Here is a 25,108-nt window from a genome sequence, read left to right as displayed (position 1 = left end):
TTTAATTCTGATCTCACACAATTAAACAGAAATCTGTGTAATAGGATAGTGCTCAACTTCATATCTTTACACTGCATGTAGAGTATCATGTTTGCTAGAAGGCTAACTGCACAGTATACTGACTGTATACTGTATATGTTTTGCAATTATTGTATTTTTGATCTTATACATAGTATTTCATAGGGTTTTGTTTTTAATGACCAGCCAACAGGATAACACAAGGCTAACGAATTATATTGTGAACCGTCCACTTTAATAGGAACATCTGTACACCTAGCTCATTTATGCAGTTATCGAATCAGCCAATAAATTGGCAGCAGCACTGTGCATAAAATCCGCACTGTACAGGTCATACAAGAAGAAAAAAAATGCTACCGGTGTAAAATGCAGTACTCACAAATCAAAAAATAATATTATATGGCTAGTACTAATAATGTTGTATATGAAAAAAAGATAATAATTTTTTGAACGTTTAAATGAATAAAATTACGTTGAATTGAATTGATTTGAAATAGACTACAAATTGTGTACATTTATACTGGACCAGCAAATATTACAAAAATAAGTCAGGTCAAAGTGCTGTACTATTAGAGGTAACAAAAATAAAGCACAGAAGAAGCAGCATGCCTGACATTTATTTTTATGGAATTTTATGGAACCGTGACACAAAAAACTGATCAGGCCATTTTGTGTCATTTATTTGCAATTAACTTTTAGATATCTTATAAATGATTTTCACATTTACCACTTTCATGACCTTCAATCATGTGTGAAAAGTACTTCAAAAATGGGGAAAAAGTTTTTCTTTCTTTCTTTCTTTCTTTCTTTCTTTCTTTCTTTCTTTCTTTCTTTCTTTCTTTCTTTCTTTGTTTTTATGTTTGTTTATTTATTGCTAATGTTAATAAAAATGCATTATGTAAGTGGTTAAGACGTTTGAGCCCTAGCAAAATCTAAACCCAATCAAAATCTTGTACAACTTGTCCTGTGAGATCAAAGTTCAAGAATACAGCAACTATGTGTAAATAATAATTTAACTGAACCGCCACTGGAATAATTAAACCACCACCAACAATACTAATACTAATACTACTAATAATAATAATTTCCATGGTAAGCAGTTTTTATTCAGGAAGCCTGCAGCTTAATATTTAGTGTTTCATTTATGTCTTCATATTACATCTGCTTTAATTAATCAGGACAGTCGGACTATCAGTGTTTTACCTGAACTTTAGGCTCTGTGGTAATTGTAGGTCCACTGAGGACGTTGTGATGTGGAGTAGTGTTGACAACAATGCACTAACTTCTGGACTTTGGGTTCCTAATACAACATGCCTCTACAGTATATATACTGATGGCTAAAACAGACTCTCTCACACTCACAGCTCACAGCTGACATCTGAGAAAACAAACAGGTAATGAAACAAGCTTGATTATAATCCTGACCATGTACACTTATTTTAATATGTAATCTGCAAAAATATTTTTTCATTTGTTTAGAACCCTTGGATCATCTTAAGAACCATGAAGGTGCTTGTGGTACTTGTGTTGGCTGTAGCCACAGGTATTTCAGTTATATATATATATATATATATATATATATATATATATATATATAATTTCTGCAAAAACCTAACACCAACATACAAAGAAAGATCCTTAAACCAACTGAAATTATTTGCTTCCTTCACCAGGCTGCCAAGCCAACTTGTTCTATGCTGATGAGCCCAAACCACAGCTGGAGCAACTGACTGATGCTTTCTGGGACTATGTTGCCAAGGCAACACACACTGCTGAGGACACAATGAAAATGATTAGAGAGTCTCAACTCGGCCAGGAAGTCAAGTAAGTTAACAAAACTGTTGCTGTTTTGCTGTCTTGTTGTACGTCAAGTCTTTTGTCTTATATGTATTGTTCTTTTTTTTCTCTCTACAGTACTAGAATAACAGAAGGTGCCAATGTGGCCAGTCAGTATGCTGTCACTCTCCAGAAACAAGTCAACCCTCTGGCCCAGGAAATCATGACCAAAATCACCAAGGAGGCTGAAGTTCTGAAGGAGCGTCTCGAGCAGGATCTGACCACTGTGACGGACAAACTGGAGCCCTTTGCTGATGAGCTGAAGACCCAAGTTCAGCAGAAAGTGGAGGAGCTGAGACTAGCTGTGGCTCCCTACGCTGAGTCCTTTGACTCTGAAGCTCTGAAAACTGCCGTGGTGCAGAAGACCGAGGAGCTGAGGGGAAGTGTGGAGGAGAAAGTGAAGGAGCTGCAGTCCAAGCTGGAGCCCTACAGTGATGAACTCAGACAGAAAGTAGATCAGCATCTGCAGGAATTCCAGAAAACCGTGGCCCCTCTGACTGAGGATCTTCAGGCCAAGGTTGCTGAGAGAGCTGCTTTGGTTCAGCAGGGTCTGGCTCCCTATGCTGAGGAATGGAAAGAGAAACTGGACCCCTATGCCCAAAACCTGAAGGACCAGCTCACCTCTCTTTATGAGTCCTACATCAACACCAACTAAACACTCCAAACACCATTTCATTCATTAGGCTGTGTTTTTGCTGATGTAAACTATCTATCAGACTGAAATAACTTGCATGAATAAAGCAATTGATCCTTAACCAACAGTTTACTGCCTCTCCTTTCCACCTTAATGTTGTAAAAAATACTAGCTGATTTTAACAAAAAATGGCCATTCTACATTTAAAACTGATAAACAAAACAGTCAGATAAAAAACTATTTCAACAATTATTTGTTAACTGTCCAATTTAATGGATTAATCACTACATTTTTGTAGTTTACATTATCTACTGTAGCTTACTTTCTCTTTGTTAAAGAAATTTGCAAAATATCTGATGATCCACATTAGAAAACGAAGCATTGTCAGCTTCAACACAAACAAAAAACAAACCAAGAGCACCCGGCAACCTGGGTTTAATTATAAATACCTTGTGTAACCATGATGTAGCTATTTGAGAATATGTGACATGTAAAAAAAAAAAAGTATAGGAACAAATATTTACTTTAATTTATCTTAAGACTAATAGTTACTATTTCATTGCATATCCTTATCTGTATGAAGACAGTGTCCTGCTGACATCACCAAACTGGATTTTTTTTCTCCACAGCTCTCACAGTGTTTTTGTCATCAACTGCTGTTGATTTCCTTTGCTGACCTGTTTGAGATCTGGTTGTTAGAACACCAGTGGTTTCTATCTTTTTCAGAGCATTCAAATTGTTGTATTGGCTATGCCCAGTGCTTGTTCAATGACTCTGATTGTTTTCCCTCTTGTCTTAGTTTCAAAATGGCTCGCTTTTCTCCTATAGACAGCTTTCTAGTCTTCATCTTGGTTTATCCTTTTTAACAACAAATGCCATCTTCACAAGTGAAACCCAGAGCTCAAACCACAAGTAGATTTTCAGTGCTAATAATTTTTTAAGCAATCATTCTAACAGGGCACACCTGGGCAACAAGAAATACCTCAGTGAAATGTTCCAGTATTTTTGATCACTTGAAAAATGGGTCAGTTCAAACATGTAGGTGCCATGTAGACGTACGACTCAGGAATTAAATTAAAAAAATCCTTTAAACCCAAACAAATGTCTTCAGTGTACAGCAAAAACAAAATAGTTAATACTTTTACGTATTAACTATTTTGTTTTTGCTGTACACTGAAGACATTTGTATTTAACTATTAACTATTTTGAAGGCATTTGTTTGGGTTTAAAGGAAGAATATGAAATGATACACCAGAATTTCACCATAATGATTAAAGACATTTTAATTACTTTAAAGTAATACTTTTGGAAGGTACTGTTTGATTATATTAACCATATCATCTGCAAGTACTATACATTTTCAGCAAATTTCTCATTTTCAGCAAAAGGAAACCTGTTTGAAAAGTCCACCAGCCTAGCTTGAACTACATTTTTTCTTGACCATTTAGGAAACTAACCAAAGTCTAGTTCAACTAAGCAAGTTCAAAGTTCACGACTCTTTAGCAGAAATATTTCAGAATCTTTAGTGTAACCGTGAGTTTAAAAAAAAAAAAAAACGTAATTGTGGCTATTTTTTATATATATAAAATAAAAGTGGTTGCATAAAATCCTTTAATAACTAAAGCTAATTACTTTATTATTGCAAATAATTTGTTTTGTTAAATTTAAGGAAGTTGAAGCTTGGTGATTGAATTTTTACCTGTGTCTGCATGTTGTCTATGCTTTTATTACACCATGAGTGTCAGAGGTTTATTGGCACCTTACCTGAACCTCGGCTTTGTGGTAACTGTTGGTCCATTTAGGAGGTTATGATGTGGAGTAGTGTTGACAGCAGAGCACTACGTCCTGGACTTTGGGTTTTCAATATAACTCATGTCTCTCTACAGTATATATACTGAGTAGTATGCTAGACTGTGTGCACACACACACACACACACAGTTGGCTTCTGTCAAAGCAGGTAAGAAAAGCTTGTACTGTTCTATTTTTTGTGTTGTTACTGTCTATTTGTTTGGTTTATTCAATCATACATTTTTTTAAAATTTATTTACAGACATAAAGGCAAGAATTATGAAGGTCTTTTTGGTTCTGGTTCTGGTTCTGGCTGTTTTCACAGGTATCATGATTTTCTTGCATGCAATTTAACTTGCAAGCTGTGAATTTTTTTTTTATCTATCTTGTCACTACACTACCCTTTACCCTCAAAGAGAGATAATATTGTATCAACTGAAGTTGTTTGGTTCCTTCACCAGGCTGCCAAGCCAACTTGCTCTATGCTGATGAGCCCAAACCACAGCTGGAGCAACTGACTGATGCTTTCTGGGACTATGTCGCCAAGGCAACACACACTGCTGAAGACACACTAAAAATGATTAGAGAGTCTCAACTCGGCCAGGAAGTCAAGTAAGTTAACAGAATTGTGTATACTCTCTTGATTGTGTCTCAAGTCCTTTCATATTTATCTATAATTTTTCTAATTTTACTTCATAGTACTAGAATTAAAGAAGGTGCCAATGTGGCCAGTCAGTATGCTGTGACTCTTCAAAAAGAAGCACGCCCTCTGGCCCAGGACTTCATGACCATAATCACCAAGGAGGCTGAAGTTCTGAAGGAGCGTCTCGAGCAGGATCTGACCACTGTGAAGGACAAACTGGCGCCCTATGCTGATGAGCTGAATACCCAAATTCAGCAGAAATTGGAGGAGCTGAGACTAGCTGTGGCTCCCTACGCTGAGTCCTTTGACTCTGAAGCTCTGAAAAGTACCGTGGTGCAGAAGACCGAGGAGCTGAGGGGAAGTGTGGAGGAGAAAGTGAAGGAGCTGCAGTCCAAGCTGGAGCCCTACAGTGATGAAATCAGACAGAAAGTAGATCAGCATCTGCAGGAATTCCAGAAAACCGTGGCCCCTCTGACTGAGGATCTTCAGGCCAAGGTTGCTGAGAAAGCTGCTTTGGTTCAGCAGGGTCTGGCTCCCTATGCTGAGGACCTGAGGGAGAAACTGGACCCCTATGCCCAAAACCTGAAGGACCAGCTCACCTCTCTTTATGAGTCCTACATCAACACCAACTAAACACTCCAAACTTTTCACTCATTGGACTATGTTTTTACAGTAATGAAAACTGACTAAACTGTTGTTCTTCAATTATAATATGTATTCAAAAAATACATAAAAAAAAGCTGTGTTAACTTGATGAAGAATTTTCTCCTGACTGGATCATGGGAACATCAGTATTAGAATTTATCTATGTATTAATGTCGTGCTGCCAATGTAATGTAGTGTTTATACTTGTGGACACTTTTTAAAACTATAGAATGTGTGACTAAAGCAATAATAGATGTCTGTTTCTTGTGTTCATCCTGTACTAAAACATCTGCCACACTGAACCTGCTAAACATTTGTTATTTGCAAAAAAGAAAACTAAATGGCATCTATAGCTGTAAATCAGTCTACTAAAAGTTTTGTTTTTACAGATTTATTTAATCTAATAGTCTGGACTTACTACTAGTTCTCTGGTGTCCATATCAGCTATGTAAAAGCAAACTGCAATTAGTGTATTTGTGGACAAAAATTAATAAAAGATGTCCACAAATCTTGTGAAGCTGACAGTATGTGAAGAATTCTTAAAAAAAAACAACACAACAACAACAACAACAACAAAACATTCTGTGCCAGTGATGTTTACTGATGATCCTCATCAGAAAGTGGATTGAAAATCATTTCACAAGTAGTAGGCTATTATTATGTTATTTTTGAAATGAGAGGAATGATCATAGGCATATATACTATAGAACAGTAGTAGCCACTGTTTGAACTAGTAACCTGCCCTCCAAAGCTGAGTACAGCCTGCTCTAGTCTCCTCTGCCATAATAAGTATAGTCCATTCTCCAGTGCAAGCAGTTTTCTGAAAGTATTAAAGAAGGATTTATACAGAGAACTCAACTACACTTGAACTTTGTGGTATTTTGGCTAATATAATGCATCACAAGCAAGTAATTATGGGTCTCATGCTTGCCATTGATGCCTATATTGAATAGTGCAGTCTGCTATACCATATGGGTCCAAGCAACCATGAAATCTACCTTGTGTTACAGGGTTGAACTTTAAACACGTGTAAGAATCATAAAACCAAGCACAACCAAATAGAAAGCTTTTTGCCACACTTTATATCACTGTTTTTTAATCTCCACAGAGAACCTCTTACCTCAAAAAGATACACAAGCAGGGAGTCACTTCTTGTGTTTGGAAATAGGTTATTATCGTACTGACCCCATTTACTACAACAGATGCTTGCACTTTAATAATGTTACTCTGGACACAACACTACCTGCTTTTTCCCAATATGTAGACTGTAACCCCAGGGGAAATAGAACTATTGATTTACTGTATGCCAATGTAAAGGACGCATACAGGGCCACCCCGCTACCAGCACTGGGGAAAGCAGACCACAACCTTATTCTGCTTCAGCCTCACTATAAACCAAGAGTCAGGAGACTACCCACAACCACAACCACACGCTCTTTCAGGAAGTGGTCTCCTGAGGCAGAGCAGATACTGAGAGACTGCTTTGGGGACACAGACTGGGATATACTGCAGGGGTCGCACAGTGGGAACTTCTGTATGGACATTGTTGTTCCTGTAAGAACTGTACATTGCTATGCAAACAACAAGCCCTGAATCACAAGTGACATCAAGGGACTTCTGAACCAGAAAAAGAGGGCCTTTAGGGATGGTGATCAGCAGGAGCTTAAGTTTGTGCAGAGGGAACTAAAAGTCCAGCTCAGGGAGGCGAAGGAGCAGTACAGGAAGAAACTGGAACAAATGTTGCAGAATAACAGCATGAAGGAAGTGTAGAGAGGGATGAAGAAAATAACCAGATGCAGCTCGAAGCGGGGTGACACCAATGAAGGAGGTGTGGGAATTGCGAACCAGCTGAACAATTTCTTCAACGGATTTGATGACCCCAACTCACACACACCTCAGTACACTGCATCCCCCACCCACACTTCTGCTTCCAATCTACCCACTGAGACCAACTGTAGCACAGAGGAGGAGAATATCCCTCCACCCACTATCACAGCAGCCCAGGTATGCGGAGAGTTGAGGAGGCTCCGTCCCAGCAAAGCTGCGGGTCTTAATGGAGTATCTCCACAACTACTGAAGGCCTGCGCAATGGAGCTGGGAGACCCTCTACAGCGCATCTTTAACTTGAGCCAAGCGCAGGAGAGGGTACCTTGGCGGTGGAAAATGTCCTGCATCATCCCAGTCCCAAAGAAGCCACTCCCTGGAGAGCTGAATGACTTCAGGCCAGTCGCCCTGAAGTCTCACATAATGAAGACCATGGAGCGGGTGCTGCTACACCACATTAGGCCACAGGTCCACCACGCCCTCGACCCTCTGCAGTTTGCATACCAGGAGTGGGAGTGGGAGTGGAGGATGCCATCACCTACATGCTACACAGATCTTTCTCTCACCTGGACAGCGGCAGCATGGCTGTGAGAATAACATTTTTGGACTTCTCCAGTACATTCAACACCATCCAGCCGCTGCTCCTCAGAGATAAACTAACAGAAATGTGAGTAAGCTCACATCTGGTCGTGTGGATCACAGACTACCTGACAGGCAGGCCTCAGTACATGCGAGTGGCGGATTGCAGATCTGACACTGTGGTCAGCAGTACTGGAGCACCACAAGAGACTGTGCTCTCTCCGGTCCTGTTCACCCTGTACATGTCGGACTTTCAGTATAACTCCAAGTTCTGCCACATGCAAAAGTTCGCGGACAACACTGCCATCATTGGCTGTATCAGGAAGGGACAATCAGTCTACAATGCATGTCCTTGGACTGGGAAAGAAAACCAAAGTAGCCAGAGTAAATCCCCAATGTTCAAAGGGAAATGCAAACTCCACGCACACAGAGGAATTTGAGCCACCAGTGTGACAGGCAAACATGCTAACCACTAGGCCCCACCTGAACCATATACAAACCTTGAAAATATATTTATATTTTTCTTATTCATACATACATACCACTGGCTTGAGGAATCCTTAAGATATGAACCTGTGAAACACATTTAAAGTGTTCGTAAAACATCCCTTTGGGGTTTTTTTGGTTCAGATGGTTCCCTGAATTATCTAGAAATGCAGCAGAAAAAACCCAGAGGAATTTGGATGTATTACAAATGGCTAGTAATTCATGTATGGCAGATTTCAACATTCATTAAACTGTCATTAGTACAGTTTATCTTGTGAAATCTGCGGAAAAAAACTCAACAGTTTTAAATGCTCCTCATAAAGTTTATGGTGCTTTAGCAGAAGAAATTATTATCCCAGTTTGACATTTTAAGACACACAAATGTGTGATTTTCTTTATTTTCATGTATACATTTTATATACTTCATATATATACTTTAAGTGTATTCCTGAGGCCTATATTTTGTTTATTTTCTTTTGCCGTCTTACTAAAGCTATTTATTATTATTGTTGTTGTTGATGATGATAATAAAAAAAAATAAATAAAATAATAATAATAATAATAATAATAATAATAATAATAATAATGAGTAGTTTAATATATAAATGCAAGTAAGCAAGAGATTCATAGTCAGGACAGGTAGAGGACACAAACAGGTGGACAGGTTTGAAAAATGTAGGTTTTTTTTGCCAATGATATTTGCTAAAATAACATGGAACAGTTTTATTGTTTTCCATAGATTAGGTTACAGTTTTAGAGGTAGTCAGTGGAATTGGAAAGAAATCCTTAAAATTAGCTTTCCTCTTTTTAGGTGGCATTAGACTGTGGCAGAAAAAAAAATTCATCAGGTAATGATGAATTGGTATTAAGGGCCCAAACTGTGCCAGAAAAAAAAATATTCGCCATACCAACCTCCACCAGCCTGCACTGTTGACACAAGGCCTGCTGAATTTGGGCCTGTATCTGCATGATGTCATGCATTGCACTGCTGTCCCACGCCATGAGTGGCTGATTAGACAGTTGCATGATGTACAAGTTTACATATATATCCATTTCAGTTTTACATAGTTAATATTATATTCTAATGAAGTAATTATAATATAGGACTCCATACATATCACCATGCTGATCATGGCTATTAGTTTGTTGGTTGGTAGATCTAGATTTGGGAGTCTTTACATTTTGGAAATATCTGGATTAAAATTACTGTAAAATGTGTTAAACCCAGACAACTTGTACAACCTGCTAGATTTGTGGGCTCAAAGTTCAAGACTCCAGCTGGCACAAACAAGAAGTTCAAATGAGCCTCCTTTATTATCATATCATGTATCAGGACTTGATTTAAATGCAATGAATAATGAGTTATGATGAATAGGGTTACATAAAAACAATGAGGACTAAAGAAATATTTTCATTACTCATACCTATTTTTTTTTCAATACAAAAAATAACTAAATTCAGGATAGCTTTAATTTAATCACTGATCCTTTACCCATGTCTGCATGTTATCTGACCTTTTATTAGGCCATGACAGTCAGACATCTATCAGGGTGCTAAGTGAACTTTAGGCTCTGTGATAACTAATGGTCTACGGTGGTTATGATGTGGAGTATTGTTGACAGCAGTGCACTGCCTCCTGGACTTTGGGTTTTCCAATACAACACACACCTCTCTCCAGTATATATACTGACATCTACAACAGCCCCACTCACTGCTGGCATCTAAAGAGCAAAGAGCTCAAGGTAAGAGAAAGTTTATATTGTTGGTACTGTTATGTTGTTATATTGATTGTATTGTTCCTGTCTACATATTTATGCAATTTATCACATACATTATAAATAAATGCATACTGTACCACTTTTTACAGAATTGAACCAAGAACCATGAAGGTCTTTGTAGTACTGGCTCTGGCTGTGTTTACAGGTAACTTTATAGCTTAGATTTAAATTTCTGTAGCTATTTATATACAGTATATATTGGTAACGCATAATTCAACACATTCAGAAATATATATATGAATGTATCCCTTAAGCCAACTGAAGTTATTTGCTTCCTTCACCAGGCTGCCAAGCCAACTTGCTCTATGCTGATGAGCCCAAACCACAGCTGGAGCAACTGACTGATGCTTTCTGGGACTATGTCGCCAAGGCAACACACACTGCTGAGGACACACTAAAAATGATTAGAGAGTCTCAACTCGGCCAGGAAGTCAAGTAAGTTAACAGAATTGTGCATACTCTCTTGATTGTGTCTCAAGTCCTCCTTTCTTATTTATGTTTGATTCTCCTTATTTTACTTCATAGTACTAGAATTACAGAAGGTGCCAATGTGGCCAGTGAGTATGCTGTGACTCTTCAGAAACAAGTGAGCCCCCTGGCCCAGGACTTCATGACCAAAATCACCAAAGAGGTTGAAGTACTGAAGGAGCGTCTCGAGCAGGATCTGACCACTGTGAAGGACAAACTGGCGCCCTATTCTGATAATCTGAAGACCCAAATTCAGCAGAAATTGGAGGAACTGAGAGTAGCTGTGGCTCCCTACGCTGAGTCCTTTGACTCTGAAGCTCTGAAAACTATTGTGCTACAGAAGACCGAGGAGCTGAGGGGAAGTGTGGAGGAGAAAGTGAAGGAGCTGCAGTCCAAGATGGAGCCCTACACTGATGAATTCAGACAGAAAGTAGATCAGCATCTGCAGGAATTCCAGAAGACCGTGGCCCCTCTGACTGAGGATCTTCAGGCCAAGGTTGCTGAGAGAGCTGCTTTGGTTCAGCAGGGTCTGGCTCCCTATGCTGAGGACCTGAGGGAGAAACTGGACCCCTATGCCCAAAACCTGAAGGACCAGCTCACCTCTCTTTATGAGTCCTACATCAACACCAACTAAACACTCCAAACACCACTTTTCACTCATTGGACTATGTTTTTACAGTAATGAAAACTGACAAAACTGTTGTTCTGCAGTTATAATATGTATCCAAAAAATAACAAGCTGTGTTAACTTGATGAAGAATTTTCTCCTGACTGGATCACGGGAACATCAATATTAGAATTTATCTATGTATTAATGTCGTGCTGCCAATGTAATGTAGTGTTTATCCTTGTGGACACTTTTTAAAACCATGGAGTGTTTGACTGAAGCAATAATATATGTCTTCTTCTTGTGTTCGTCCTGTAATAAAACATCTCTCAAACTGAAGGTGTAAAAAATTTGTTATTTCCAAAAAAGAAACTAAATGACTTCTGTATCTGTAAATTAGTCTACTAAAAGATTTATTTAATCTAATATTCTGGGCCTACTACTAGTTCATATCAGCTATGTTACACTAAATATATAAAAGCAAGCAGCTATTAGTGCATTTGCAAACAAAAATTAATAAAGGATGTCCGCAAATCTTGTGAAGCTGACAGTATGTGAGAAATTCTTAAAAAAAACAAGAAGACTACAACACAACATTTTGTGCCAGTGATGTTTACTGATGATCTTCTTATCAGAAACTGGATTGAAACTTAATCATTTCACAAGTAGTAGCCTATTATGTTATTTGGGAAATGAGAGGAACATATGATAGGCATATATACCATAGAAGCTACCACTGTTGGAACTACTGGTAACCTGCTCTCCAAAGCTGAGGACAGCCTACTCTAGTCTCCTCTGCCATGATTTGCTATTCTCCAGTACAAGCAGTTTTCTGAAAGTATTAAAGAAGGATTTATACAGAGAACTCAACTATGCTTGAGATTTGTGGTATTTTGGCTAATATCATGCATCAGAAGCAAGTAATTATGGGTCTCATGCCTGCCATTGATGCCTATATTGAATTGTTGGTTGCCTCACCAGATGAAGCACTACCCCAAGATGGGGGAGGGACAGGTCGCCAGTCCATCACAGGGCCACACATATAGACAGAACCTCCTACCTCAAAAAGATACGCGAGCAGAGAGAGTCACTTCTTGTGTTTAGAAATGGGTTATCATCTTACCAACCCCAAATAGTACAACAGATTCTTGCACTTGTCTCTGTGAGTGAGGCTGAGACACAGACTTTTCCAGAATAAGGCTAGGGAGCAGCATGGTGCCACAACTGCATGGGGTGTGTGGCCCTCTAGTGTAAGATCTGAATCATTGTCATTTGTTGGTTTGGTCAGACAGTCTAGCAATCAGCTACACTAACCATCAGAGTCTCACATGTCTGAGTAGCTCACTCATCCTTACACAGAATGTCATCAGCGTATGTATATAGTTACCCTCTTTGAGGACAATTGCTTTGCTAGGGATTTAGAACGGTGGTTGTTAAGACAAAGTGCACGAGATGGACTATTTTTGCTTTGCAAGCAATCATCACTGTATAAATCTGATTCTAACACCTACTGGATGTCATTATAAATGGTCAGTAATCTCTGAATAATGGGAAAGAGCTGGGGAGATTGAATGCAGGTTGTATTGTTGTATGTGTTGTCGGATGACTTGATTATTTTTCAATAGTTACATCTGCCTCTGATTATTCTCATATACCTGTGTATATGCTTGTTACCTTCCCCTGATATGGTAACAGTCTGTGACCAGGTACTGCCCCTGTTTCTGGTCCTGTCTCTGTTTCAGGATGGATCTGATTTCTCTTGCTTAGGAATAGACTGAGTAGCACTAAAAATCAAAGACGGCAGTCACACCTGGTGTTCTCAGTGGGGCAGCACTACAGTTGTTAATAGTACTGAACACATTGATCATCTGCAGACTCAAAACAAATATGAAGCATATATCCATCCCTCCATCCATACATCCATCCCTCCATCCATACATCCTTCAATCCATCCATCCATCTAACCACCCATCCATCCATGTACTGTAGCACTTAGCCTACACAATTTCAGGGACCTTGGAGCCTATCTTAGAGGATTCTGGGACACCCTGTACAGGGTGCAAACCCATAAGAGGGCACAATTACACACAGTCATTCACACATTATATACAATTTACAAGTGCCAATCAGCCTACAATGCATGTCCTTGGACTGGGAAGGAAACCAAAAAAAGTAGCCAGAGGAAATCCCCAAAGTTCAAAGGGAAAATGCAAACTCCAGGCACACAGAAGAATTTGAGCCCCCATTGTGACAGGCAAACATGCTAACCACTAGGCCCCACCTGAGCCATATACGAACCTTGAAAATATATTTATATTTTTCTTAAGACATACATATATACACTATATTGCCAAAAGTATTCGCTCACCCTTCCAAATAATCAGAATCAGGTGTTCCAATCATTTCCATGGCCACAGGTGTATAAAATCAAGCACCTAGGCATGCAGACTGTTTTTACAAACATTTGTGAAAGAATGGGTCGCTCTCAGGAGCTCAGTGAATTCCAGCGTGGAACTGTGATAGGATACCACCTGTGCAACAAATCCAGTCGTGAAATTTCCTCGCTCCTAAATATTCCCCAGTCAACTGTCAGCTGTATTATAAGAACGTGGAAGTGTTTGGGAACGACAGCAACTCAGCCACGAAGTGGTAGGCCACGTAAACTGACAGAGCGGGGTCAGCGGATGCTGAGGCGCATAGTGCGAAGAGGTCGCCAACTTTCTGCAGAGTCAATCGCTACAGACCTCCAAACTTCATGTGGCCTTCAGATTAGCTCAAGAACAGTGCGCAGAGAGCTTCATGGAATGGGTTTCCATGGCCGAGCAGCTGCATCCAAGCCATACATCACCAAGTGCAATGCAAAGCGTCGGATGCAGTGGTGTAAAGCACGCCGCCACTGGACTCTAGAGCAGTGGAGACGCGTTCTCTGGAGTGACGAATCGCGCTTCTCCATCTGGCAATCTGATGGACGAGTCTGGGTTTGGCGGTTGCCAGGAGAACGGTACTTGTCTGACTGCATTGTGCCAAGTGTAAAGTTTGGTGGAGGGGGGATTATGGTGTGGGGTTGTTTTTCAGGAGCTGGGCTTGGCCCCTTAGTTCCAGTGAAAGGAACTCTGAATGCTTCAGCATACCAAGACATTTTGGACAATTCCATGCTCCCAACTTTGTGGGAACAGTTTGGAGCTGGCCCCTTCCTCTTCCTACATGACTGTGCACCAGTGCACAAAGCAAGGTCCATAAAGACATGGATGACAGAGTCTGTGTGGATGAACTTGACTGGCCTGCACAGAGTCCTGACCTCAACCCAATAGAACACCTTTGGGATGAATTAGTGTGGAGACTGAGAGCCAGGTCTTCTCGTCCAACATCAGTGTGTGACCTCACAAATGCGCTTCTGGAAGAATGGTCAAAAATTCCCATAAACACACTCCTAAACCTTGTGGACAGCCTTCCCAGAAGAGTTGAAGCTGTTATAGCTGCAAAGGGTGGACCAACGTCATATTGAACCCTATGGATTAAGAATGGGATGTCACTTAAGTTCATATGCGAGTCAAGGCAGGTGAACGAGTACTTTTGGCAATATAGTGTATCATTGGCTTGAGGAATCCTTAAGATAAGAACCTGTGAAATGCATATTTAAGGTGTTCGTAAAACATCTCTTTGTTTTTTGTACTAGGCATGAAAATCCCAGAAGATCAGCAGTAGTAGTAATATTCAAACCAGCCTGTCTGATACCAATTTTTTTTTTTTTCTGTATTCTGAACAATACCAGAAACTACTGGCCTGTATCTGCATGACTGTATCTGCATGATGTCATGCATTGCACTGCTGTCCCACCCCATGAGTGGCTTAGACAGCTGCATAAATAGTAGATGTACAGGTTTACATATAGATCCATTTAAATATTACATAATTAATATGTCATAATAAAGTAATTATAATATAAGGCTGTATACATATCACCATTCTGATCATGGCTATTAGTTTGTTGGTTGGTAGATCTAGATTTGGGAGTCTGGGCTTAAGCTGATGAAGAACTGTTGAAAATCTACATTTGACAAACAGCTACAGCTTTAAATAATACATTTTGGAAATATCTGGATTAAAGTTATTGTAAAATGTGTTAAACCCAGACAACTTGTACAACCTGCTAGATTTGTGGGCTCAAAGTTCAAGACTCCAGCTGGCACAAACAAGAAGTTCAAATGAGCCTCCTTTATTATCATATCATGTATCAGGCCAAAAACAGGTCTTGATTTAAGTGAAATGAATAATGGTTTATGATGAATAGGGTTACATAAAAACAACGAGGACTAAAGAAATATTTTCATCACTGATACCATTTTTGTATTTAAATACAAAAAAAATAACTTACTGTTAAATTCAGGATAGCTTTAATTTAATCACTGATCCTTTACCCATGTCTGCATGTTATCTGACCTTTTATTAGGCCATGACAGTCAGACATCTATCAGGGTGCTAAGTGAACTTTAGGCTCTGTGATAACTAATGGTCTACGGTGGTTATGATGTGGAGTATTGTTGACAGCAGTGCACTGCCTCCTGGACTTTGGGTTTTCCAATACAACACACACCTCTCTCCAGTATATATACTGACATCTACAACAGCCCCACTCACTGCTGGCATCTAAAGAGCAAAGAGCTAAAGGTAAGAGAAAGTTTATATTGTTGGTACTGTTATGTTGTTATATTGATTGTATTGTTCCTGTCTACATATTTATGCAATTTATCACATACATTATAAATAAATGCATACTGTACCACTTTTTACAGAATTGAACCAAGAACCATGAAGGTCTTTGTAGTACTGGCTCTGGCTGTGTTTACAGGTAACTTTATAGCTTAGATTTAAATTTCTGTAGCTATTTATATACAGTATATATTGGTAGCGCATCATTCAACACATTCAGGAATATATATATATGAATGTATCCTTTAATCCAACTGAAATTATTTGCTTCCTTCACCAGGCTGCCAAGCCAACTTGCTCTATGCTGATGAGCCCAAACCACAGCTGGAGCAACTGACTGATGCTTTCTGGGACTATGTCGCCAAGGCAACACACACTGCTGAGGACACACTAAAAATGATTAGAGAGTCTCAACTCGGCCAGGAAGTCAAGTAAGTTAACAGAATTGTGTATACTCTCTTGATTGTGTCTCAAGTCCTCCTTTCTTATTTATGTTTGATTCTCCTTATTTTACTTCATAGTACTAGAATTACAGAAGGTGCCAATGTGGCCAGTCAGTATGCTGTGACTCTTCAGAAACAAGTGAGCCCCCTGGCCCAGGACTTCATGACCAAAATCACCAAAGAGGCTAAAGTTCTTAAAGAGCGTCTCGAGCAGGATCTGACCACTGTGAAGGACAAACTGGCGCCCTATTCTGATGAGCTGAAGACCCAAATTCAGCAGAAAGTGGAGGAGCTGAGACTAGCTGTGGCTCCCTATGCTGAGTCCTTTGACTCTGAAGCTTTGAAAAGTACCGTGGTGCAGAAGACCGAGGAGCTGAGGGGAAGTGTGGAGGAGAAAGTGAAGGATCTGCAGTCCAAGCTGGAGCCCTACAGTGATGAACTCAGACAGAAAGTAGATCAGCATCTGCAGGAATTCCAGAAGACCGTGGCCCCTCTGACTGAGGATCTTCAGGCCAAGGTTGCTGAGAGAGCTGCTTTGATTCAGCAGGGTCTGGCTCCCTATGCTGAGGACCTGAGGGAGAAACTGGACCCCTATGCCCAAAACCTGAAGGACCAGCTCACCTCTCTTTATGAGTCCTACATCAACACCAACTAAACACTCCAAAAACCAGTTTTCACTCATTGGACTATGTTTTTACAGTAATGAAAACTGACAAAACTGTTGTTCTGCAGTTATAATATGTATCCAAAAAATAACAAGCTGTGTTAACGAAGAATTTTCTCCTGACTGGATCATGGGAACATCAGTACTAGGATTTATCTATGTATTAATGTCGTGCTGCCAAAGTAATGTAGTGTTTATCCTTGTGGACACTTTTTAAAACCATGGAATGTGTGACTGAAGCAATAATATATGTCTTTTTCTTGTGTTCGTCCTGTAATAAAACATCTCTCAAACTGAAGGTATAAAATATTTGTTATTTGCAAAAAAGAAACTAAATGGCTTCTGTATCTGTAAATTAGTCTACTAGATTTATTTAATCTAATATTCTGGGCCTACGATTGGTTCTCTGGTGTTCAAATCAGCTATGTTACGCTAAATATATAAAAGCAAGCAGCTATTAGTGCATTTGCAAACAAAAATTAATAAAGGATGTTCACAAATCTTGTGAAGTTGATAGTATGTGAGAAATTCTTAAAAAAACAAGAAGACTACAACAAAACATTTTGTGCCAGTGTTTTCAGATGATCTTATCAGAAAGTGGACTGAAAATCATTTCACAAGTAGTAGGCTATTATGTTATTTGGGAAATGAGAGGAACGATCATAGGCATATATACTATAGAAGCTACCACTGTTGGAACTACTGGTAACCTGCTCTCCAAAGCTGAGGACAGCCTACTCTAGTCTCCTCTGCCATGATTTGCTATTCTCCAGTACAAGCAGTTTTCTGAAAGTATTAAAGAAGGATTTATACAGAGAATTCAACTATGCTTGAGATTTGTAGTATTTTGGCTAATATAATGCATCAGAAGCAAGTAATTATGGGTCTCATGCCTACCATTGATGGCTATATTGAATTGTTGGTTGCCTCACCAGATGAAGCACTACCCCAAGATGGGCACTGCCCAAGTGCTCAATAGAATGATGATGTTCTTGTGAGAACTGGCAAGCCAGTTAAAAATAATTCCAGTCTACCCACATTGCTTGCTCTGTGGTAGAACTTGTCAACAACATGCTCTTAGCAGAAGCTCATTCAGTTCTCTGCCAATCTGGTTCATGCAGGACAAGTGTGGTTATTGCAGTCATCTATGACATATGGGTCCAAGCAGCCATGAACTCTATCTTGTGTTCCAGGGTTGAGCTTTAAAGCTGCCACCAAAGAAGCTTAAGAGAGAGAATGCACATACTTAAGAATAATAAAACCAAGCACAACCAAATAGAAAGTTTTTGCAACACTTTAGATCACTGTTTTTTAATCTCCACAAAGAACCATCCATCCATTTTCTATACCCGCTTTATTCCTAATTAGGGTCACGGGGATCTGCTGGAGCCTATCCCAGCACACATTGGGCAAAAGGCAGGGGTACACCCTGGACAGGTCGCCAGTCCAACACAGGGTCACACATATAGACAGACCACAAAGAACCTCCTACCTCAAAAAGATACGCAAGCTGAGAGAGTCACTTCTTGTGTTTAGAAATGGGTTATCATCTTACCAACCCCAAATAGTACAACAGATTCTTGCACTTGTCTCTGTGAGTGAGGCTGAGACACAGACTTTTCCAGAATAAGGCTAGGGAGCAGCATGGTGCCACAGCTGCATGGGGCTGTGTGGCCCTCTAGTGTAAGATCTGAATCATTGTCATTTGTTGGTTTGGTCAGACAGTCTAGCAATCAGCTACACTAACCATCAGAGTCTCACATGTCTGAGTAGCTCACTCATCCTTACACAGAATGTCATCAGCGTATGTATATAGTTACCCTCTTTGAGGAGAATTGCTTTGCTAGGGATTTAGAACGGTGGTTGTTAAGACAAAGTGCACGAGATGGACTATTTTTGCTTTGCAAGCAATCATCACTGTATAAATCTGATTCTAACACCTACTGGATGTCATTATAAATGGTCAGTAATCTCTGAATAATGGGAAAGAGCTGGGGAGATTGAATGCAGGTTGTATTGTTGTATGTGTTGTCTGATGACTTGATTATTTTTCAATAGTTACATCTGCCTCTGATTATTCTCATATACCTGTGTATATGCTTGTTACCTTCCCCTGATATGGTAACAGTCTGTGACCAGGTACTGCCCCTGTTTCTGGTCCTGTCTCTGTTTCAGGATGAATCTGATTTCTCTTGCTTAGGAATAGACTGAGTAGCACTAAAAATCAAAGACGGCAGTCACACCTGGTGTTCTCAGTGGGGCAGCACTACAGTTGTTAATAGTACTGAACACATTGATCATCTGCAGACTCAAAACAAATATGAAGCATATATCCATCCCTCCATCCATACATCCATCCCTCCATCCATACATCCTTCAATCCATCCATCCATCTAACCACCCATCCATCCATGTACTGTAGCACTTAGCCTACACAATTTCAGGGACCCTGGAGCCTATCTTAGAGGATTCTGGGACACCCTGTACAGGGTGCAAACCCATAAGAGGGCACAATTACACACAGTCATTCACACGTTATATACAATTTACAAGTGCCAATCAGCCTACAATGCATGTCCTTGGACTGGGAAGGAAACCAAAAAAAGTAGCCAGAGGAAATCCCCAAAGTTCAAAGGGAAAATGCAAACTCCAGGCACACAGAAGAATTTGAGCCCCCATTGTGACAGGCAAACATGCTAACCACTAGGCCCCACCTGAGCCATATACGAACCTTGAAAATATATTTATATTTTTCTTAAGACATACATATATATGATTGGCTTGAGGAATCCTTAAGATAAGAACCTGTGAAATGCATATTTAAGGTGTTCGTAAAACATCCCTTTGTTTTTTTGTACTAGGCATGAAAATCCCAGAAGATCAGCAGTAGTAGTAATATTCAAACCAGCCTGTCTGATACCAATTTTTTTTTTTCTGTATTCTGAACAATACCAGAAACTACTGGCCTGTATCTGCATGATTGTATCTGCATGATGTCATGCATTGCACTGCTGTCCCACCCCATGAGTGGCTTAGACAGCTGCATAAATAGTAGATGTACAGGTTTACATATAGATCCATTTAAATATTACATAATTAATATGTCATAATAAAGTAATTATAATATAAGGCTGTATACATATCACCATTCTGATCATGGCTATTAGTTTGTTGGTTGGTAGATCTAGATTTGGGAGTCTGGGCTTAAGCTGATGAAGAACTGTTGAAAATCTACATTTGACAAACAGCTACAGCTTTAAATAATACATTTTGGAAATATCTGGATTAAAGTTATTGTAAAATGTGTTAAACCCAGACAACTTGTACAACCTGCTAGATTTGTGGGCTCAAAGTTCAAGACTCCAGCTGGCACAAACAAGAAGTTCAAATGAGCCTCCTTTATTATCATATCATGTATCAGGCCAAAAACAGGTCTTGATTTAAGTGAAATGAATAATGGTTTATGATGAATAGGGTTACATAAAAACAACGAGGACTAAAGAAATATTTTCATCACTGATACCATTTTTGTATTTAAATACAAAAAAAATAACGTACTGTTAAATTCAGGATAGCTTTAATTTAATCACTGATCCTTTACCCATGTCTGCATGTTATCTGACCTTTTATTAGGCCATGACAGTCAGACATCTATCAGGGTGCTAAGTGAACTTTAGGCTCTGTGATAACTAATGGTCTACGGTGGTTATGATGTGGAGTATTGTTGACAGCAGTGCACTGCCTCCTGGACTTTGGGTTTTCCAATACAACACACACCTCTCTCCAGTATATATACTGACATCTACAACAGCCCCACTCACTGCTGGCATCTAAAGAGCAAAGAGCTAAAGGTAAGAGAAAGTTTATATTGTTGGTACTGTTATGTTGTTATATTGATTGTATTGTTCCTGTCTACATATTTATGCAATTTATCACATACATTATAAATAAATGCATACTGTACCACTTTTTACAGAATTGAACCAAGAACCATGAAGGTCTTTGTAGTACTGGCTCTGGCTGTGTTTACAGGTAACTTTATAGCTTAGATTTAAATTTCTGTAGCTATTTATATACAGTATATATTGGTAGCGCATCATTCAACACATTCAGGAATATATATATATGAATGTATCCTTTAATCCAACTGAAGTTATTTGCTTCCTTCACCAGGCTGCCAAGCCAACTTGTTCTATGCTGATGAGCCCAAACCACAGCTGGAGCAACTGACTGATGCTTTCTGGGACTATGTCGCCAAGGCAACACACACTGCTGAGGACACACTAAAAATGATTAGAGAGTCTCAACTCGGCCAGGAAGTCAAGTAAGTTAACAGAATTGTGTATACTCTCTTGATTGTGTCTCAAGTCCTCCTTTCTTATTTATGTTTGATTCTCCTTATTTTACTTCATAGTACTAGAATTACAGAAGGTGCCAATGTGGCCAGTCAGTATGCTGTGACTCTTCAGAAACAAGTGAGCCCCCTGGCCCAGGACTTCATGACCAAAATCACCAAAGAGGCTAAAGTTCTTAAAGAGCGTCTCGAGCAGGATCTGACCACTGTGAAGGACAAACTGGCGCCCTATTCTGATGAGCTGAAGACCCAAATTCAGCAGAAAGTGGAGGAGCTGAGACTAGCTGTGGCTCCCTATGCTGAGTCCTTTGACTCTGAAGCTTTGAAAAGTACCGTGGTGCAGAAGACCGAGGAGCTGAGGGGAAGTGTGGAGGAGAAAGTGAAGGAGCTGCAGTCCAAGCTGGAGCCCTACAGTGATGAACTCAGACAGAAAGTAGATCAACATCTGCAGGAATTCCAGAAGACCGTGGCCCCTCTGACTGAGGATCTTCAGGCCAAGGTTGCTGAGAGAGCTGCTTTGATTCAGCAGGGTCTGGCTCCCTATGCTGAGGACCTGAGGGAGAAACTGGACCCCTATGCCCAAAACCTGAAGGACCAGCTCACCTCTCTTTATGAGTCCTACATCAACACCAACTAAACACTCCAAAAACCAGTTTTCACTCATTGGACTATGTTTTTACAGTAATGAAAACTGACAAAACTGTTGTTCTGCAGTTATAATATGTATTCAAAAAATAACAAGCTGTGTTAACTTGATGAAGAATTTTCTCCTGACTGGATCATGGGAACATCAGTACTAGGATTTATCTATGTATTAATGTCGTGCTGCCAAAGTAATGTAGTGTTTATCCTTGTGGACACTTTTTAAAACCATGGAATGTGTGACTGAAGCAATAATATATGTCTTTTTCTTGTGTTCGTCCTGTAATAAAACATCTCTCAAACTGAAGGTATAAAATATTTGTTATTTGCAAAAAAGAAACTAAATGGCTTCTGTATCTGTAAATTAGTCTACTAGATTTATTTAATCTAATATTCTGGGCCTACGATTGGTTCTCTGGTGTTCAAATCAGCTATGTTACGCTAAATATATAAAAGCAAGCAGCTATTAGTGCATTTGCAAACAAAAATTAATAAAGGATGTTCACAAATCTTGTGAAGTTGATAGTATGTGAGAAATTCTTAAAAAAACAAGAAGACTACAACAAAACATTTTGTGCCAGTGTTTTCAGATGATCTTCTTATCAGAAAGTGGACTGAAAATCATTTCACAAGTAGTAGGCTATTATGTTATTTGGGAAATGAGAGGAACGATCATAGGCATATATACTATAGAAGCTACCACTGTTGGAACTACTGGTAACCTGCTCTCCAAAGCTGAGGACAGCCTACTCTAGTCTCCTCTGCCATGATTTGCTATTCTCCAGTACAAGCAGTTTTCTGAAAGTATTAAAGAAGGATTTATACAGAGAACTCAACTATGCTTGAGATTTGTAGTATTTTGGCTAATATAATGCATCAGAAGCAAGTAATTATGGGTCTCATGCCTACCATTGATGGCTATATTGAATTGTTGATTGCCTCACCAGATGAAGCACTACCCCAAGATGGGCACTGCCCAAGTGCTCAATAGAATGATGATGTTCTTGTGAGAACTGGCAAGCCAGTTAAAAATAATTCCAGTCTACCCACATTGCTTGCTCTGTGGTAGAACTTGTCAACAACATGCTCTTAGCAGAAGCTCATTCAGTTCTCTGCCAATCTGGTTCATGCAGGGCAAGTGTGGTTATTGCAGTCATCTATGACATATGGGTCCAAGCAGCCATGAACTCTATCTTGTGTTCCAGGGTTGAGCTTTAAAGCTGCCACCAAAGAAGCTTAAGAGAGAGAATGCACATACTTAAGAATAATAAAACCAAGCACAACCAAATAGAAAGTTTTTGCAACACTTTAGATCACTGTTTTTTAATCTCCACAAAGAACCATCCATCCATTTTCTATACCCGCTTTATTCCTAATTAGGGTCACGGGGATCTGCTGGAGCCTATCCCAGCACACATTGGGCAAAAGGCAGGGGTACACCCTGGACAGGTCGCCAGTCCAACACAGGGTCACACATATAGACAGACCACAAAGAACCTCCTACCTCAAAAAGATACGCGAGCAGAGAGAGTCACTTCTTGTGTTTAGAAATGGGTTATCATCTTACCAACCCCAAATAGTACAACAGATTCTTGCACTTGTCTCTGTGAGTGAGGCTGAGACACAGACTTTTCCAGAATAAGGCTAGGGAGCAGCATGGTGCCACAGCTGCATGGGGCTGTGTGGCCCTCTAGTGTAAGATCTGAATCATTGTCATTTGTTGGTTTGGTCAGACAGTCTAGCAATCAGCTACACTAACCATCAGAGTCTCACATGTCTGAGTAGCTCACTCATCCTTACACAGAATGTCATCAGCGTATGTATATAGTTACCCTCTTTGAGGACAATTGCTTTGCTAGGGATTTAGAACGGTGGTTGTTAAGACAAAGTGCACGAGATGGACTATTTTTGCTTTGCAAGCAATCATCACTGTATAAATCTGATTCTAACACCTACTGGATGTCATGATAAATGGTCAGTAATCTCTGAATAATGGGAAAGAGCTGGGGAGATTGAATGCAGGTTGTATTGTTGTATGTGTTGTCTGATGACTTGATTATTTTTCAATAGTTACATCTGCCTCTGATTATTCTCATATACCTGTGTATATGCTTGTTACCTTCCCCTGATATGGTAACAGTCTGTGACCAGGTACTGCCCCTGTTTCTGGTCCTGTCTCTGTTTCAGGATGGATCTGATTTCTCTTGCTTAGGAATAGACTGAGTAGCACTAAAAATCAAAGACGGCAGTCACACCTGGTGTTCTCAGTGGGGCAGCACTACAGTTGTTAATAGTACTGAACACATTGATCATCTGCAGACTCAAAACAAATATGAAGCATATATCCATCCCTCCATCCATACATCCATCCCTCCATCCATACATCCTTCAATCCATCCATCCATCTAACCACCCATCCATCCATGTACTGTAGCACTTAGCCTACACAATTTCAGGGACCCTGGAGCCTATCTTAGAGGATTCTGGGACACCCTGTACAGGGTGCAAACCCATAAGAGGGCACAATTACACACAGTCATTCACACATTATATACAATTTACAAGTGCCAATCAGCCTACAATGCATGTCCTTGGACTGGGAAGGAAACCAAAAAAAGTAGCCAGAGGAAATCCCCAAAGTTCAAAGGGAAAATGCAAACTCCAGGCACACAGAAGAATTTGAGCCCCCATTGTGACAGGCAAACATGCTAACCACTAGGCCCCACCTGAGCCATATACGAACCTTGAAAATATATTTATATTTTTCTTAAGACATACATATATATGATTGGCTTGAGGAATCCTTAAGATAAGAACCTGTGAAATGCATATTTAAGGTGTTCGTAAAACATCCCTTTGTTTTTTTGTACTAGGCATGAAAATCCCAGAAGATCAGCAGTAGTAGTAATATTCAAACCAGCCTGTCTGATACCAATTTTTTTTTTTTCTGCATTCTGAACAATACCAGAAACTACTGGCCTGTATCTG

General features: G+C 39.7%; 5 protein-coding genes across 6 annotated transcripts; all 5 read left to right on the top strand.

The window, feature by feature from the left end:
- The first annotated feature begins 1,327 nt into the window (after positions 1 to 1,327).
- Positions 1,328 to 2,604, top strand: LOC131355813 (apolipoprotein A-I-like). The gene is made up of 4 exons (XM_058394319.1): positions 1,328 to 1,412; positions 1,498 to 1,561; positions 1,692 to 1,842; positions 1,933 to 2,604. The coding sequence occupies exons 2-4, from the start codon at positions 1,522 to 1,524 to the stop codon at positions 2,507 to 2,509; spliced, it is 768 nt and encodes a 255-aa protein (XP_058250302.1). The 5' UTR covers positions 1,328 to 1,412; positions 1,498 to 1,521; the 3' UTR covers positions 2,510 to 2,604.
- Positions 2,605 to 4,375: 1,771 nt separating this feature from the next.
- Positions 4,376 to 6,022, top strand: LOC131355807 (apolipoprotein A-I-like). The gene is made up of 4 exons (XM_058394315.1): positions 4,376 to 4,446; positions 4,540 to 4,602; positions 4,739 to 4,889; positions 4,977 to 6,022. Exons 1-4 carry the CDS (start codon positions 4,392 to 4,394, stop codon positions 5,551 to 5,553), a joined length of 846 nt encoding a protein of 281 aa, XP_058250298.1. The 5' UTR covers positions 4,376 to 4,391; the 3' UTR covers positions 5,554 to 6,022.
- Positions 6,023 to 10,133: 4,111 nt separating this feature from the next.
- On the top strand, positions 10,134 to 11,653 carry LOC131356267 (apolipoprotein A-I-like). Its single transcript, XM_058395180.1, has 4 exons — positions 10,134 to 10,196; positions 10,322 to 10,377; positions 10,517 to 10,667; positions 10,758 to 11,653. The coding sequence occupies exons 2-4, from the start codon at positions 10,338 to 10,340 to the stop codon at positions 11,332 to 11,334; spliced, it is 768 nt and encodes a 255-aa protein (XP_058251163.1). The 5' UTR covers positions 10,134 to 10,196; positions 10,322 to 10,337; the 3' UTR covers positions 11,335 to 11,653.
- Positions 11,654 to 15,902: 4,249 nt separating this feature from the next.
- LOC131356431 (apolipoprotein A-I-like) lies at positions 15,903 to 17,545 on the top strand. Of its 2 annotated transcripts, XM_058395466.1 has the most exons (4): positions 15,903 to 15,975; positions 16,101 to 16,156; positions 16,298 to 16,448; positions 16,539 to 17,545. In XM_058395466.1, the coding sequence occupies exons 2-4, from the start codon at positions 16,117 to 16,119 to the stop codon at positions 17,113 to 17,115; spliced, it is 768 nt and encodes a 255-aa protein (XP_058251449.1). In that variant the 5' UTR covers positions 15,903 to 15,975; positions 16,101 to 16,116; the 3' UTR covers positions 17,116 to 17,545. The 2 variants fall into 2 exon arrangements, with proteins under 2 accessions (XP_058251449.1, XP_058251459.1); XM_058395476.1 differs by lacking the exon at positions 15,903 to 15,975 and having other exon boundaries at positions 15,991 to 16,156.
- A 3,336-nt stretch (positions 17,546 to 20,881) lies between these two features.
- LOC131356556 (apolipoprotein A-I-like) lies at positions 20,882 to 22,206 on the top strand. Its single transcript, XM_058395672.1, has 4 exons — positions 20,882 to 20,975; positions 21,101 to 21,156; positions 21,298 to 21,448; positions 21,539 to 22,206. Exons 2-4 carry the CDS (start codon positions 21,117 to 21,119, stop codon positions 22,113 to 22,115), a joined length of 768 nt encoding a protein of 255 aa, XP_058251655.1. The 5' UTR covers positions 20,882 to 20,975; positions 21,101 to 21,116; the 3' UTR covers positions 22,116 to 22,206.
- The last annotated feature ends 2,902 nt before the right edge of the window (positions 22,207 to 25,108 follow it).

This window comes from Hemibagrus wyckioides, linkage group LG01 (genome assembly GCF_019097595.1).
Source record: "Hemibagrus wyckioides isolate EC202008001 linkage group LG01, SWU_Hwy_1.0, whole genome shotgun sequence".
Classification (NCBI taxonomy): domain Eukaryota; kingdom Metazoa; phylum Chordata; class Actinopteri; order Siluriformes; family Bagridae; genus Hemibagrus; species Hemibagrus wyckioides.
The sequence above is the reverse complement of the archived record's forward strand: the minus strand, read 5'-3'. Positions and strand labels throughout refer to the sequence as shown.